The sequence below is a fragment of the Manduca sexta genome, chromosome 3, assembly GCF_014839805.1.
Source record: "Manduca sexta isolate Smith_Timp_Sample1 chromosome 3, JHU_Msex_v1.0, whole genome shotgun sequence".
NCBI lineage: Eukaryota > Metazoa > Arthropoda > Insecta > Lepidoptera > Sphingidae > Manduca > Manduca sexta.
Genome location: NC_051117.1, coordinates 2,030,291 through 2,045,026, shown reverse-complemented (window position 1 = coordinate 2,045,026; position 14,736 = coordinate 2,030,291). Strand labels below are relative to the sequence as shown.

The 14,736-nt window shown below is 36.9% G+C and overlaps 1 protein-coding gene across 1 annotated transcript; it reads left to right on the top strand.

Annotated features, from left to right (window-relative positions):
* Window positions 1–1,850: 1,850 nt before the first annotated feature.
* On the top strand, window positions 1,851–11,005 carry LOC115442305 (facilitated trehalose transporter Tret1). The gene is made up of 3 exons (XM_030167318.2): window positions 1,851–1,918; window positions 4,094–4,229; window positions 8,330–11,005. The coding sequence occupies exons 1-3, from the start codon at window positions 1,895–1,897 to the stop codon at window positions 9,616–9,618; spliced, it is 1,449 nt and encodes a 482-aa protein (XP_030023178.2). The 5' UTR covers window positions 1,851–1,894; the 3' UTR covers window positions 9,619–11,005.
* The last annotated feature ends 3,731 nt before the right edge of the window (window positions 11,006–14,736 follow it).

Genomic DNA, 14,736 nt, shown 5'->3' with positions numbered 1-14,736 from the left:
ACGGATAGTTTGAACTATATACACTTTACGCTTTCATACTCGAAGGGGTAGGCAGAGCTGTATGAACCACATTTGGCCAGCGATGTTAGGTCCCATATAATAGGGGTCGAATCCTTGCTCGGGTAGTGATATTTTCAACGCAATACCAGCCAGGAGTCAGGAAATTATACTAGATATGGCGATAGGCTCGCCCCTATCATATCAAAGGACGGTACAATCATGGTGAAAAGTAGGTGGTTGCAACTGTGCATATCCAAAGCAAAGGCGCTGTACGCCTGATGGTAAGCGTTACGATCGCCCCTAAACAGTAGAAACACCATCCAACACCTTGAATTACAAAGTATTGTTTGGTATTCCACTACGCTCGCCATCCTAAGACATGAGATACATACATACATAACATCACGCATTTATCCCCGAAGGGGTATGCAGAGGCGCAACTAGGGCACCCACTTTTCGCCAAGTATGTTCCGTCCCATGATGTGATAGGGGGCGAGCCTATCGCCATATCGGGCACAAATTCCAGACTCCGGGCTGATACTGAGCAGAAAAACCCAAATATCACTTTGCCCGACCCGGGATTCGAACCCAGGACCTCAGAGCGCTATTGTACCGGACATGCAATACAACTACGCCACCGAGGCAGTCAAGACATGAGATGATAAGTATTATTATGTCCAGTAGTTACAATGGCTACATTGCCCTTTAAACTGGAACAGAACAGTCACTACAAACTGCTGCTTGGCGGCAGAAATAGATATTGTCGTGGTACCCAGGCGGACTCTCACATATAAGAGACCTACCACCAGTGAGTGCTGTTTAGTTTCATTGCGGTCATTGAACTTGTGGTCTAAAACCAATTCATCATCCGCTACGTCTTGAATGCTGTAAAAATCTTTATCTTTATTATACTATAATTACTTTATATTATAAATACAAAAATACCTTTATTCATTCGTCCTTACTTCAATCAGAGACGGGGCATCCAATCGACATAATATTTTCAATCACAAAGATATTTTATAAGTCGGAGAGTTATTGGGCAGTGTATCCCGGTAAACAAACGGGTTCCGATGTCTTTTATTCCAGGAGAAAAGTTTGACGCAGAACAAGATGTCAAAAAGGATAGTAACTAAAAATAGCCTTTCGCATCTCGAATTTTTTGTCGTAATTTTTTTTATTACAAAACGTATTTTATACATAACAGGAAATAATATAAATAGAGACAAAAAATATGTCAATTGCGCCATTGACTTGGCTGTATGATAATTGATTAGGCATATTCACTTTTATTACTTGACTTTTATAAATAATAAAAAAATATGGTCCATTTACACTGTCAAGTAAGACTCCGTTAAAATGACAAGCGTGTTAAAAAACGCGCGTTATGAACTTCACGTATTTTGTATCCTTATGCGCGCTGAACGCGCGTCAGTATGTGAACACCCCGATCAAAATTCAATATTACGTAGTTTTTACACGAATCTAAGGTTTGTCATATGAACAGGGTCTAATAGTTATTGTTTATGTTCTATTTTTAAAATGTCTACTCGGTTTTTTTTTTATTAAAAATACAATTTGAATCAAACTTTTTTTTATCAAATCTAATATTTATTATTAACGTTCTATTTTTGAAATTTCTCACATGTAAAATACTTTTTTTTTCTCTCTCTCTGGCTGTAAAATACTTAGAATCAAAATTTTATATCACCACAATACAAACTTTTTTAACCTATCTTCCATGAAGTCACGAGTAACTTCTCTTGCCGGGACGAAAACTGATTATCTCGAAGCCTTATGAATTATTGACGGTAATAAATGAGTGACGAATATAATACAAAGACGGATCATTTCTGTGCCGGAATAATGTCCGGGCGGTAGTGCCATCAGAAAAATGGTATCGCCTTTTTTAAAACAGGTATTTTTTATTTTTCTATTTTTTTTTTTACTAATCGAACGCTCTAGGAACTTTTGTCGTGATTTTTAAATATATTTATTGCGAAATAGAAACGGCTTTTGATGTTTTTTATGTTTGTTGTGATATTATTCACGATGAATTGTTTGTATTAGAAATATTGACATATACCGGCCCATTATTAAATTGTATACATTTTGGGGAATATAACCTATTTGGAGGCAGATTTTTTTTCTTAAGAATTTAGAGGAGAAAAAGTGGACTACTTAGTTGTTTTGCAAAAAAGATATGGGATCCTCCTAACTAAAGGTACCGCTAAAATTCGGCTACAATTCAGCCTATTTCATCATTTTTTAATAATTATACGGCCGAATGGTGAACAGTATTCTGCCCAATACCAAATTAGAAATATACCACGCAATACTACTCAAATTAATATATGTATATACATGTTTTATTATTGCAAATTACAAAACTTTAATACATAAAATATATCAATATTAAGTTGTGATGAATAAAAACAAGTTTTTCAGCATTTGTTGATAAAAAATCCTGTCATCTATCATAAATTTTGACAGAAAATTCGTGCGCCGAATATTCGGTTTTCGGCCAAATAAATGAATATTCGTGGCATCTCTAGTCTTAATTAAAAACTTGTGGCTTTGGTAAGCTACAATAAAGGAGGGGGCGGGGTTTCGGAACACATCAATCTTCACATCATTATCTAGTAGACAGAGGTACACCTCTGAAAGTAAACGACGAAAAGATCAGGGCACCCACCTTGCGCCATCTGTTCCGTCCCATGATATGATAAGGGTGAATCCCAATATAACTATCCGATCCGGGATTCGAACGCGGGACATCAGAGCGGTTTCGTACGGCGCACAATAAGTACTACGCCACCTTTTTTGTCCTGCAGTAAAAAACCCTGTCATGGATGCCATTCTTAACCCTGGAGAGCGGAAGAATTGTTATGTCGGGCTCATCGGCTTTCCAACCTATGTTTATTTTTTTCTATTCATATTGGGACAATAAATAGTTACACAATATTATGCGGTCATACCGATTAGAACCTGCGGAGTGCGGTGGCCTGCGTCTGCGCACGTGAGATGGTACCAGTGGGTTAAGAATGCATCCGAATTCGTTGGGTCCGTTTTCGCACACCGATTTTCGGCTCCTCTTTTGGGGCTCAGAGGTTCCTTCTCTAATGTCAGCACTACATGTCGAACTGAACGAACGATAGCCAGAGTTTAGTCTATTTTTACGACAGGCAGGGGATACCATGGCGGAATTTTTCAAATGCCCCCATACAAGGCGAAAACTACGTCACCTAGGTATTCTAACAATTTTAATAGTAGGAGATATGTAGTTCGGTTTTGTTGTATAAGTTTTTTTATTCTTGTCAAATCTCTGAAATCTTTCTTAAACATCTTTTTATGGTGTTATGTCATTTTATTTCGCTTAATCGTGAGATTAATAAGATCTTAATCTGTACGTATCAAACGAAATAAATGATAAAGTATACTGAACTAACAACTATAATCTATGTAAATAGTATGAATATTCCCTAAATCCAAAGACATGACAATGATAAAGAAAGTAATATAACGATAAATAGCTAGTGACAATAAGTATACTCAGCATCAAAAGTGGCAATTTTAAGTTTTTATATAGTGCTTCACAAGAAAGCTTAAGTGTCTCCCGAGCTATGAGTATTCGTTCCATGCATTTTCGGCGCAGGAGTTGCGGCGGGAATATGCAAATATATACGAATATTTATTAAAAAAAAAAACATATTTTTTTAAATTTTTATGTACCAAAATATTTCTTAATAAATTGTCTATTTGTAAGTGTTGGTTGCGAATTAAAATAATGTTTAGAGTAGTAGGACTTCGAATCAATAATTTTAGTAGCATTTATATTCTGAAATTAATGATACAATATCCACATAATTTTTTTAAGCACCAAAAGCAAGATAACATAATGTAGAAATATGAAGTTTAATTTTCCTTCTATAAGTTTATAAATGTTGAGTGAATAGCATTGGAGATGCAGGATTCGAACCTAGGATCTCAGTACAGCGAACAATACAATTACGCCACCAGGCCGGTCTATTTACTGCCAAGAAACACTACACTATGAAATTTTCCTGATGTCATTTTCCCTGCTATATTCCAGGCATGGACAGTATCAGCGGTGCTGGTCAACATGGTGGCACAAGGCATGCTGCTCAGCTACGCCACCTGCCTTCTGCCGGCGGTGCAAGCTCCTGACTCTCCTATAAAGACCGACTTGGATACCGCATCTTGGCTATGTAAGTTTTTAATGGCCACCGCAAAGTGACCTCATTGCAGCTGATTGTAAGTGGAGTAGGGTGCAGAGTATCTGATTAGGGTTAATTATTCCTCGCTAATCGACATATACGACCTGTTTGAAGTTACTATACTCTCGGATTTCGAGCAAATTTACAGCGGAACGAAGACGCAGGCTTGCACCGAAATCGCCGCGAATTCGCAGCGAACACGCTGCGGGTACGTAACTTCAAAATTAATATTTTTGTTTTCTAGCGTTTGCTCTCGACTTCGTCCGCATGAAAGATATTTCCGGGATAAATCCTCCATTATATTTTCCCGGGATAAAAGTGACCTACAGCACTGGATAATGTAGCTTCCTATTCCTATTCAGCTTCCTAAAGAAATCAGAATTGGTTTAGTAATTCCTGAGACTAAAGCGTTCAAACAAAGACATTCTTCAGCTCTATATATTAGTATAGAATTTGCCGCCAAAGCAGTCTACTTCCCTATATATTTATGGACTATCACATATATTAGGTACAAGCCTATATTTTTTCCAATTGTACTCTATCCACGTGTGAAAACTATCCAAAAATCCGTTTAGTATTTATTAAACAGTAAATAATTCTAACAATCGCCGATTTACTTTCTTAAATCATTCCATTTTTTACTTTTTTTTTTAAAAGTATGGACAAGACGTATAAATGTAAAATTTTTTGTTTAGATTACTTATATATAAAAAGTCGAACCCGCGACTTCCCGTCTGAAAATCCCAACACTAAAATCTTACAATTAATAATCAATTGTCATCACGATATTGTGTAGTTAACTTAAATTAGTAGTAAGCAATAAATTATTAAAATTCGATAGTCGTATTTTATCTACACTATCTACATTATTGTTCGACAAAACAGTTATTTCCAACAATAAACTGAAGATATAATGTAATAAATAAATAATCTGTTACGTTTTATGGTGTGTACTAATAATTATCCTTGTTTGTGAATAATAACTTGTTTTGAGGGAATTGTTATGTTCAACTTTCATTGAAGTGGAGCTAAGCGAGGTAAAACATTGTTTAGCCTAAAAAAATAAAAACTCTAGCCATGTTATGGCAAAATATGAAAGTAATTTGTACGTGAATTATAAAACAGAAAAGCAAAAGAAGCAAGCATGTAGTTTTTTGATCCTCCGTACAGTTTTCTTTTTATACGAGTGACCCCACTGCATCTGATGGTAAGTGGAGTGAAGTCCAGTAGAATGTTGAATGACGAGAGATTGATTATCCCTCGACAGTCAACACAATTATGCCGGCCTATTGGAACTGGATATACATAGACTGATCCCAGAACGTAACACTTACGTGAGCCACTATGGCGGGTTTTAACACCTTGTGTACGGTGGTCGCTATCCGGTTTGAAAATCTTTTAGATGACAATTAGCCTTTATTCTCAATAGGACATGATCTGAAGAGGGGTTTCGATTATCAAAAAAACTTAAATAAGTTGACATCTGCAAGCACTTTTACCACGTTAATACGAATGACTTCTGCAAATCTTGAAAGTCGCGGGACTGTCACCTGTTGTATGTGTAAATAATTATTGAAATGTTGCCGCTAAAGTAAAGGCATGTGGATGTTTGTGCGCAACATGTTGGTGCAAGAATCATTTGACACTATCAACAATAAATTTTGGACGACTGGTCTCTCGTATGTTTATTTCTGCCGCCAAGCAGCAGTGTGTAGTCACTGTGTTCCGGTTTGTAGGACATTGTAGCCAGTGTAACTACTGGAGATAATAAGACTTAACATCTCATGTCTCATGGCGAGCGCAGTGGAATACCACGCAATACTTCGTAATTCAAGTTGTTGGATGGTGTTTCTACTGTCTATGGTCAGTCATATCGCTTACCATCAGGCGAACGGCAAGCAAATTCAAAGCAATAAAAAACAACAAAAAAAACTTACTTCTAACAAACATTTTCAATTATGATATTAGTTGGATAAAATTATCATCAATATCGCCCTTTTACACGCTGTATTTTTATTGTAATTTCTTTAATTATTGTAGCAGCCATTGTTTACTATCATTTACATATTAAAATTAGGTGCTATAAAGTTTTTTCTCATTAAACATTCAAACGCTCTTTTTCAGTAATTGAGGATATTCTTAGAACAATTATAACACAGTGGCAAAGTTATTATTGAATCTACAATTAGTAATTATTGTATAATTTACTTATTAAGAGAGGCGGGAATGTTTTAATAAGATAATTAAATGTACAAACAGGTCACCTAAGAGTGGACATAAAGCCCTGGAATGTCAAATAATAGTAGAGAAATAATGAATGAAGGAAAAGCATGGATCGATGTGGAGAATGGAGGCAGAAAATGACTTCGCCACAGATCTGCTAAAAAAAAACTAGCCGCAGTCATTTTGTCTCTTTCTACAGATAATAAATTTGGAAAGGTATTGCTCAATCCATTCCCTTTGTTTATGGTCGTAATAAGACCAGTCCATGAAGTTAAAAATTTGATTGCAATATAAGTAATAATAATATCAGCCCTGAGCCCTGTATTATATACTGTCCCACTGTTGGGCACGGGCCTCCTTTACTACTGAGAAGGATTAGGTCTTAGTCTACCACGCTGGCCTAGTGCGGATTGGTAGACTTCACACACCCTCGAAAATTCCTATAGAGATTTTCTCAGGTATGCAGGCTTCCTCACGATTTTTTCCTTCACCGTTAAAGCAATATAAGTAATCTATACTAATATATAAAGCTGAAGAGATTGTTTGTTTAAACGCGCTAATCTCAGGAACTATTAAACCGATATTGATTTTTTTTCACTAATAGGAAACTATATTACTCCCTAGTACTGTAGGCTACTTTTTGTCCTGGAAAAACATATTCTCGCGGGCAGAGCCACAGGCAAAAGATAGTATTACTATAAACGTTTTGATATTCTCTTCCAGCGCCATCTATGCATTTAATCTTATTTTGGTGTAATATTTAGTGGGCACGATAGATGGTGTAAAATACGTATTAAGTTTTTTTATGAAATTTGTTTTACACGCCTCTAGAACAATAATTAAAATATTATTTTTTGTTATAAACAAGTTTTGGGTTAGGCTTTGAGGCCCATGAAAGAGTTTTCCGGGATAAAGTCGCGCTATATATTTTCCTGGGATAAATAGTACTCTATGTCCTTCCTAAGGTTTAAAACTATCTCCATACCAAATTTCTTTAAAAATCGTTCGCTAGTTTTTGAGTTTACCATATTTAGACAGATGAAGTGGGGGACTTTGTTACATAATGTCAGGAATATTTAGTAAATACAAATAGGTCAGATAGATATTTAATGAAACTATATTATTTGAATTATATACTTTTTTTTAATACGTAAATGATCTCACTGCGCCTGATGGTAAGTGGAGTGGGATCCAATTGAATGTCGACTGACGAGACATACACAGGCTGATCCCGGAACGCGACACACCTACGTGCGCCGCTATGGCGGGTTATATAAAATATATCCTACCACCAGCAAAATTACTAATTCAGGAGTATAAGAGGTTTGAACAAATCGTTTGTATGATGGTTAGCCTTACGCCTTATCGTTAACAGTAACAGTACTTCTTAGAACTTCAAATTAAACAGCATTGTTAATTATACACTACATGGAATTGCTATGTGCAAATTGTCAGGCTGATACGTGTTCTAATGCGTGGTAAATATTTGTCTGACATGAAACAACTGCTTCGGTGGCGCAGTTGTATTGCGCGGTATGACCGCTCTTGGGATCCTGGGTTCGAATCCCGGATCGGACAAAGTAATATTTGAGTTTTTCTGCTCTGTATCAGCTCAGAGTCTGAAAGTGCTCAATATAGCGATAGGTTCGCCCTCTATCACATCGCGAGACGGAACTCACACGGCGAAAAGTGGATGCCCTCGTTGTATCTCTGCCTACCCCTTCAGGGATAAAGGCATGATCTATGTATGTGTTAAAATGAAACAAAACTTAAGAACCCATCAATGACGATATCTGCTTCCCTGTAATCCTAAGTTCAGGCGTATACATATTTTCAATGGCTGACACAACTTTATCTTTCCTTTCCAGCTTCTTCAGTTGGAATAGCAGGGATCCCGGGCATGTTACTGTCCTCGGTGCTCATGGATGTGTACGGGAGGAAGGTAGCCCACTTCCTAGTTATAATTCCAGGAGTTGTCGGATGGATCCTGATGTACTTCGCCAATAACGTCCTGGGGCTCATGATCGGAAGAATATTGGGAGGGATAACAGCCGGCGCCACAGTAGCCCTAGGTGCTATCGTCATCGGAGAATACTCAGCCCCAAAATACCGAGGAATGTTCCTCAATCTGAAAACAGCTGCAGTCTGTTTAGGAGGAATGATCGTCCACATTTTAGGTCACTTTTGTCATTGGAGAACTGTTGCGTTGTACGCACTGATACCATCCACCGCTGCTCTAATAATAATCTGTACATGGCCTGAAAGTCCAGCCTGGTTGATCTCAAAACAGCAGTATGAGAGGAGCGAGGTCACATTCTACTGGCTTCGAGGGAAGACTGAAGAGTCTCACAAAGAAATCGAAATGATGATTAAGGCACAAATGGGGAATATGTCCAAACAGGTTGGGAAACAAAAAATGATGGATAGAACTATGGAGTTCCTGAGGAAATTCACCAGGAAAGACTTCTTGAAACCGCTTTTCATCGTGATCGTTGGAGGAATGTTGCTGGAATCGTGCGGTAGGCATTGGTTTCCGGCGTACGCACTCCAAATCATTGGTGAAATCACGGGCAGCAAATCACAATCATTCTACTATACTTTGTGCATTGACGTCATCATCACTACGAGTGCTGTCTGCTCCTCTATTCTAGTCAAAATCATGAAGCGGCGGATGCTGTTGTTCTCAACCGGTTTTGCTGCCTTCTTCGTCCTGATGATTGTCAGTACGTACCTCTTTCTCATGAGTAGAGACTTGGTTCCCAATAATCATCCATGGATACCTATATCTTTGTCAGTAGTTTACTTCATTCTTGCAAATTTGGGCTGTACACCTATACCCTTAGCTTTGCTGGGCGAATTGTATCCTTTAGCCCATAGAGGAGCAGGATCAGCGGTCTCAGGTGTATGGCTTTCGATAGGTCTGATGCTCGGTCTTCAACTAACACCTCATTTTATGGTAAGCTACAAAGTCTATGGCACTTTTGCGATCTTTGGAGTTATAATGGGGATCAGCTTGGTCATCTTATACTTTAGTTTGCCAGAAACTAAAGACAGAACTCTGCAAGAAATAGAAGATTATTTCAATTTTGGTAAATTCATGGACGATAATATGGATTGTGATGACGAAACGAAAGTTAAAATGATGGAAAAGGTGTAGTTGTGGATCTGTATTGATTCTGATGAATCTGATGATTATATGTGTTCAGTTTTTGCTGTATATAATAAATAAGTTGTAGATAATATTGTACCGTAATGTAAATATGCTTATGATATAAGTTATATTTTTGTGTATAGATAATTTACCATTTTGATTAATTATATGATAATAAACTAGAACCTATATTTGTATTCTAATGATAATAATAACTTACAATCTGCCTTTTTTCATTGATTACTTCTATTTAAGTTATATTTGTATAGTATTTACTGCTTCTGTGACATAGTTTTATTACGGTATGACTGCATTTTGAGGTCTTGGTTACGATACTCGAGCCGGGAGTGATTTTGAGGTTTTCTCAGTAACAGCCCGGAGTCTGAAATTTGTGCTCGATATGGCGATAAGCTCCCCCGATCATATCATGGGACGGCATATGTACGGCAGAGGGTGGGTGCTCCTTTGGGGATAAAAGGCGTCCTTGAATAGCAAAAATCATTCATGAATAACGTGTAGTTATACCAAAAATCTCAGTTTTACTTTTATGATTATTTGGTCGTGAGTGTATTTCTGATTGCAAGTGTGATGTTACGTGCGACGAATTCTCTAGTAATAGTAATGGTATTAGGTTGCGTAATATTTATTTTTTATTGATATTTATTTTGTTAAAAACTTACACTTTCTTTTACATCTACTGTTGGAATAACTTATTGTAAAGTGTTATTTCCAAAAAGATGTGTTTTCATTTAGTAACGCAATGTTAAAATCACCCTGGATACATTTGTAATACATTGTTATCGGCCCAAGCTATTGAATTTTATAATATGTATGTGTATACCTTAAAGGTGCTCACTACTTAGTAAAAAAGTTCTTCACTCAGTCAATCGGACTATAGGAACTAATACCCTTTGCGCTCGTCCTTGCTCCTTGAACAAAATCCTACATGAATACCCGATTATTATAAGTATTTAGTTATTATGCACTCGTAGTTAATTGTGACCCCCTAGCAACAGTCTTGATTATTCGTTCCATACATTTACCGCACACAATTACGGGCGAGAGTATGCAAACATTTACAAATAATTATTTTAAAATATATATTTTTTTTTTATATATTTCGCGACAAATTAAAGGCTTTTATAAGTAAATTATCGAAACATATTCGTAAATAATTTATTTTTTCGGTATATTTTACTTTACTATGTTTTCTGTTCACACAACGTCATATAATTTGTAAATGCTATGTGTAGCTATTACAGGCATATATATCAGCTACAACACCTTATAACTTTGTTTATGTATAATTGTATGTATCAATATTTTTGCCGTTGATATACCTTTTAATAAATAAAAAAAATTGGGCTTGTTTGATAATTTTAAACTACCAAAATTTTACGTATCGTATTGTCTATTTAATAATGTTGGTTGCAAATAAAAAATGTGTACTTTAGAAGACGCACGGGACCAACAATTTTTGTGGCATTTTCATTATAAAATTAATAAAGCAATTATAGAAAACTTTAACAACCAAAGTAAAGATAACATATTCTAGGAACATAATTATCTATGTATATAAAAATGAATCCCTATTTCCCTTGGTCACGCTATCACGCGTGAACGGCTGGACCGATTTCACAATTTTTTGAGAAAAAATTCAAAAAAAATGCGCGGAAGATTAGAAAACTTAACGAACATATTAATTTCCTATAACTGTTAATTGTATGAAATAACTGTCATCGATTGACAGAATACGCGCTGCAAATTCATAGTTAAGACGGGACAACGTCTGTCCGGTCAGCTGGTGTTTAATATTTTTCTACATGTATCATAAAAATCCAATAAATAGCTTTTAAAATATATGGTTGGTGGGTCGTTTAGTTAAAGACACCGCCTAAAGATAGTGCAATTTATTGTTTGCAATGAAAGAATTAGGTACGTTGTTATAAAAGTGACTGACCACCAGCAATCCTTCATAGATATAATATTTATAAGCGATAACGATATCACGGCCTACATGATTTGACAGGGGGCTGACAGAGATCGCTATCTTTGACTTGTATCTATTTAGAATAATATATCATTTTATCAATATATTTTATTTTATCATAAAGGACTTATCCGCTTTTTGTATAGGCGTTGGTTCTTTATTTCGAACAAATTCCAACCAAATTCAAACTTATTAGGTAATAAATAAAAATGTGAAGCTTGGAATCATTAAAAGAATAATTTTAGACCCCTCTATTTATAAGAAAGATAATAAAGAATTGTCGTGGCGAAATAACTAATAAAAACTTCATTCATTCGTCAAAGGAGGTTGAATAGGTAACTACCAAGAATTTTTTGTTTTTGTTATTGTCGTAAGTGGCTGTTAATAATACAGCTATGATTATTACATGATGAATTTAAATAGGCCGGCATAATTGTGTCAACTGGCGAGGGATAAACATCACTCATCGGTGAATACTATTTGGATCCCACTCCGCTTACCGTCAGGTGCAGTGCGGTCGCGTCCGTGTGACAAATTTCATCCAAATCCGTTCTGAGATTTACTTCTAAAAATTATTTTCACAATACGTATTTATAGTATTTCGGTTGCAAGGTGTTCCCTTACTGAATGTACACGCAGTGCCATGAACAGAGAGAGATGGAGGAGACTCGCAAAAGTCGCAATCAATTTTTCAGACAATCCATAACCACGACCACTCTGCCAGGAGTGTACGACTGAGAAGAAGAATTTATAGTATTAAGTAATATTAGATTGAATTATAGAATAAACTGTAGAAATTACAGCAAATTTATTTTTCCTACAACTTAAAGTAGGAAATATTAAGAACGCCGTAGTTTCTTATCAACTAACCTTATCAATAGCTGCTGAATGCTGTATCGAATTCGATAATGTTTACAACCGAGCTACTTTGAAAATAAGTAGATAATTGATAAGGAATCTATTTCTATCAATATACAGAATGGACTACAGATAACTGATTTCAAGGTAAATACATTATACAGGTGGTAGTAACTTATGAAAATGGCAAAAGATTTTTTTTTGTATTGGACCCCGCAGTCTGCACCTAGGGAAACTGGAAACCCCTAGCTTAGCAACTGCAGGAACCTAGAGAAAAGTTGGAAGGAGATATCTGGGAAAGGAAGTGAGGGAAAGGAGAAGGAACCCTCTTAGGATGGGAGGGGAGAAGGCCAGGAAATGTTTGTGAGCCCTCATAGGCCTCAATGTCATTTGGCATCCATGAGGTATATACACTTAACTGTGTGCCTAGGGCCGCGACAAATCCCCACGTGCATGGGCGTACATTCGGTGTGGAGACCAAGTGCACGAGAATTTTTCTGGAGGGTGGAGATTTGATAAATACTTAGACATTAAAAAAATTGCTGGCCGGCATAATTGTGCCGTCTGTCAAGGGATACTTTTGTCCTGTGCAAGTTGACATTTTCCTTACGCTTCACCTAACACCAGTTGCAGTAAAGGCACTTTGACACCTCAATTTTTTTTACGCGTGTTGCAAAATAATTTTACTGATTTTTGACGGCCAACCTTCTTATAGGGGAATCTTATAAGTCTATAGAATCTGATTGTGGTAAGGAAGATTAATTAAAAACTGTTAAACTGGCTGTGATGTAGTTGTATTACGGCACGACTGCAGTGCTGACGTCTCGGGTTCAATCCCGGGGTCAGGCAAAGTGATATTAGAATTTCCTACTCACTATTAGCCCGGAGTGTAAAATTTGTTGTCGATATAGTGACGACCTCCGACCCGCTGGCCCGACGACATTCGCAAGATCGCCGGTGGACGTTGAATGAGGAGAATGGAGGACCGAGCATCGTGGCGCGCTCTAGGGGAGGTCTATGTTCAGCAGTGGACAGTTGTAGGCTGATGAGATGAGATAGTGACAGGCTTCCCCCTATCATATTATGGGACGGAATGTAGACGGTGTAAAGTGGGTGCACTAGTACCAAATATCCCCTTTGAGGATAAAAGGCGTGAGTTTGCCTTTTTTTTAAACTGTTTTTCAGTTGGATGAAGCCAGCCGGTAGACGATCGATGCGGTCCGTCCATTCACCCCAGTGTTGGGCAGTACAACACCAAATTAACTAACGACTTTAATTGAGACGTGTGGTATTGTTGACTGATCTTTATCATAAAGTAGATTGTTATGAGAAAACAAATTGCAAGCTACCTAGAAGTAGAAAATAAATATTCCCAATTCCTATCTTTCTGATTAACTTCATTGCGTCTTACAGCTGTAATGGGTAAAGTAAATACCATAGAGTAAATTAACTATACTGATACAGGTTTAGTAGATAGCCAGGATAGATTTACTAAAACTGATAGAAATATTGTCGCTTATGGAGAATGCTAGTTGACTAGCACTATTATCCGTGTCCACTAAGCATCAATGCTACCATAGACTGACCGTAGCGTCGTGCCGCGCGTCAACTTTGGTTGTAATAAACTGCGTGCTGCTTTCAATCTTGGCTTACAGAAATTGCAGTGGTAGTAAGGGTAGAATAGAAATATCTGCCTTCCACAGGATGTCTTTAAAAAGAGAATAAAGAATCTCGCTACTATTGACCTGTTTTAAATCAGGCCTCCTTAGGCTAGTAAGATGGAGATCTATGTTGTAAATAAATACCACGCGTACCGTTAGCCCTTACTTCCCTATCATTACTTGGGTAAAAAGAAATTAATTGGGTATAAGCATTTATTAAAATCAATAAAGAATGGTAAGTTAAGGACCTACACATAAGACGTTTATTCATTATTACACGAGCTGCAAACGTAAGATTTGTATACGCGCGCTTTCTGCGCGTCATCGACTCGTAAATGTATATATAAAAATACACCTCATTCCAACATATTTAGCTGTTTCGTGCGTATTACTCGCGATTGAACGCGTCATTCGTTTTAAAGAAGTCGTGTGCGTAGGCCCTTAGGGATTACTTTCCGCGTAGCAATAGCCTAATCGATCTTCGTCTACGTTTCAACAACGTTTTGCCAAACGCAAACGTAAACGTTAAAACACGTGACTTATTGGAACACATCCAACGGTTTTCGATATTTGAAATTGAAATATTTTTTTCTAATTGCATTGATTTCCCGGAAA

Bases quoted from the DNA above. Each gene is read 5' to 3' on its own strand.
- LOC115442305 (XM_030167318.2), top strand. From the start codon at position 1,895: ATGGTATCGCCTTTTTTAAAACAG. The intron at 1,919-4,093 runs GTATTTTTTATT...GCTATATTCCAG, and splicing joins TATCGCCTTTTTTAAAACAG to GCATGGACAGTATCAGCGGT. The intron at 4,230-8,329 runs GTAAGTTTTTAA...TTTCCTTTCCAG, and splicing joins GGATACCGCATCTTGGCTAT to CTTCTTCAGTTGGAATAGCA.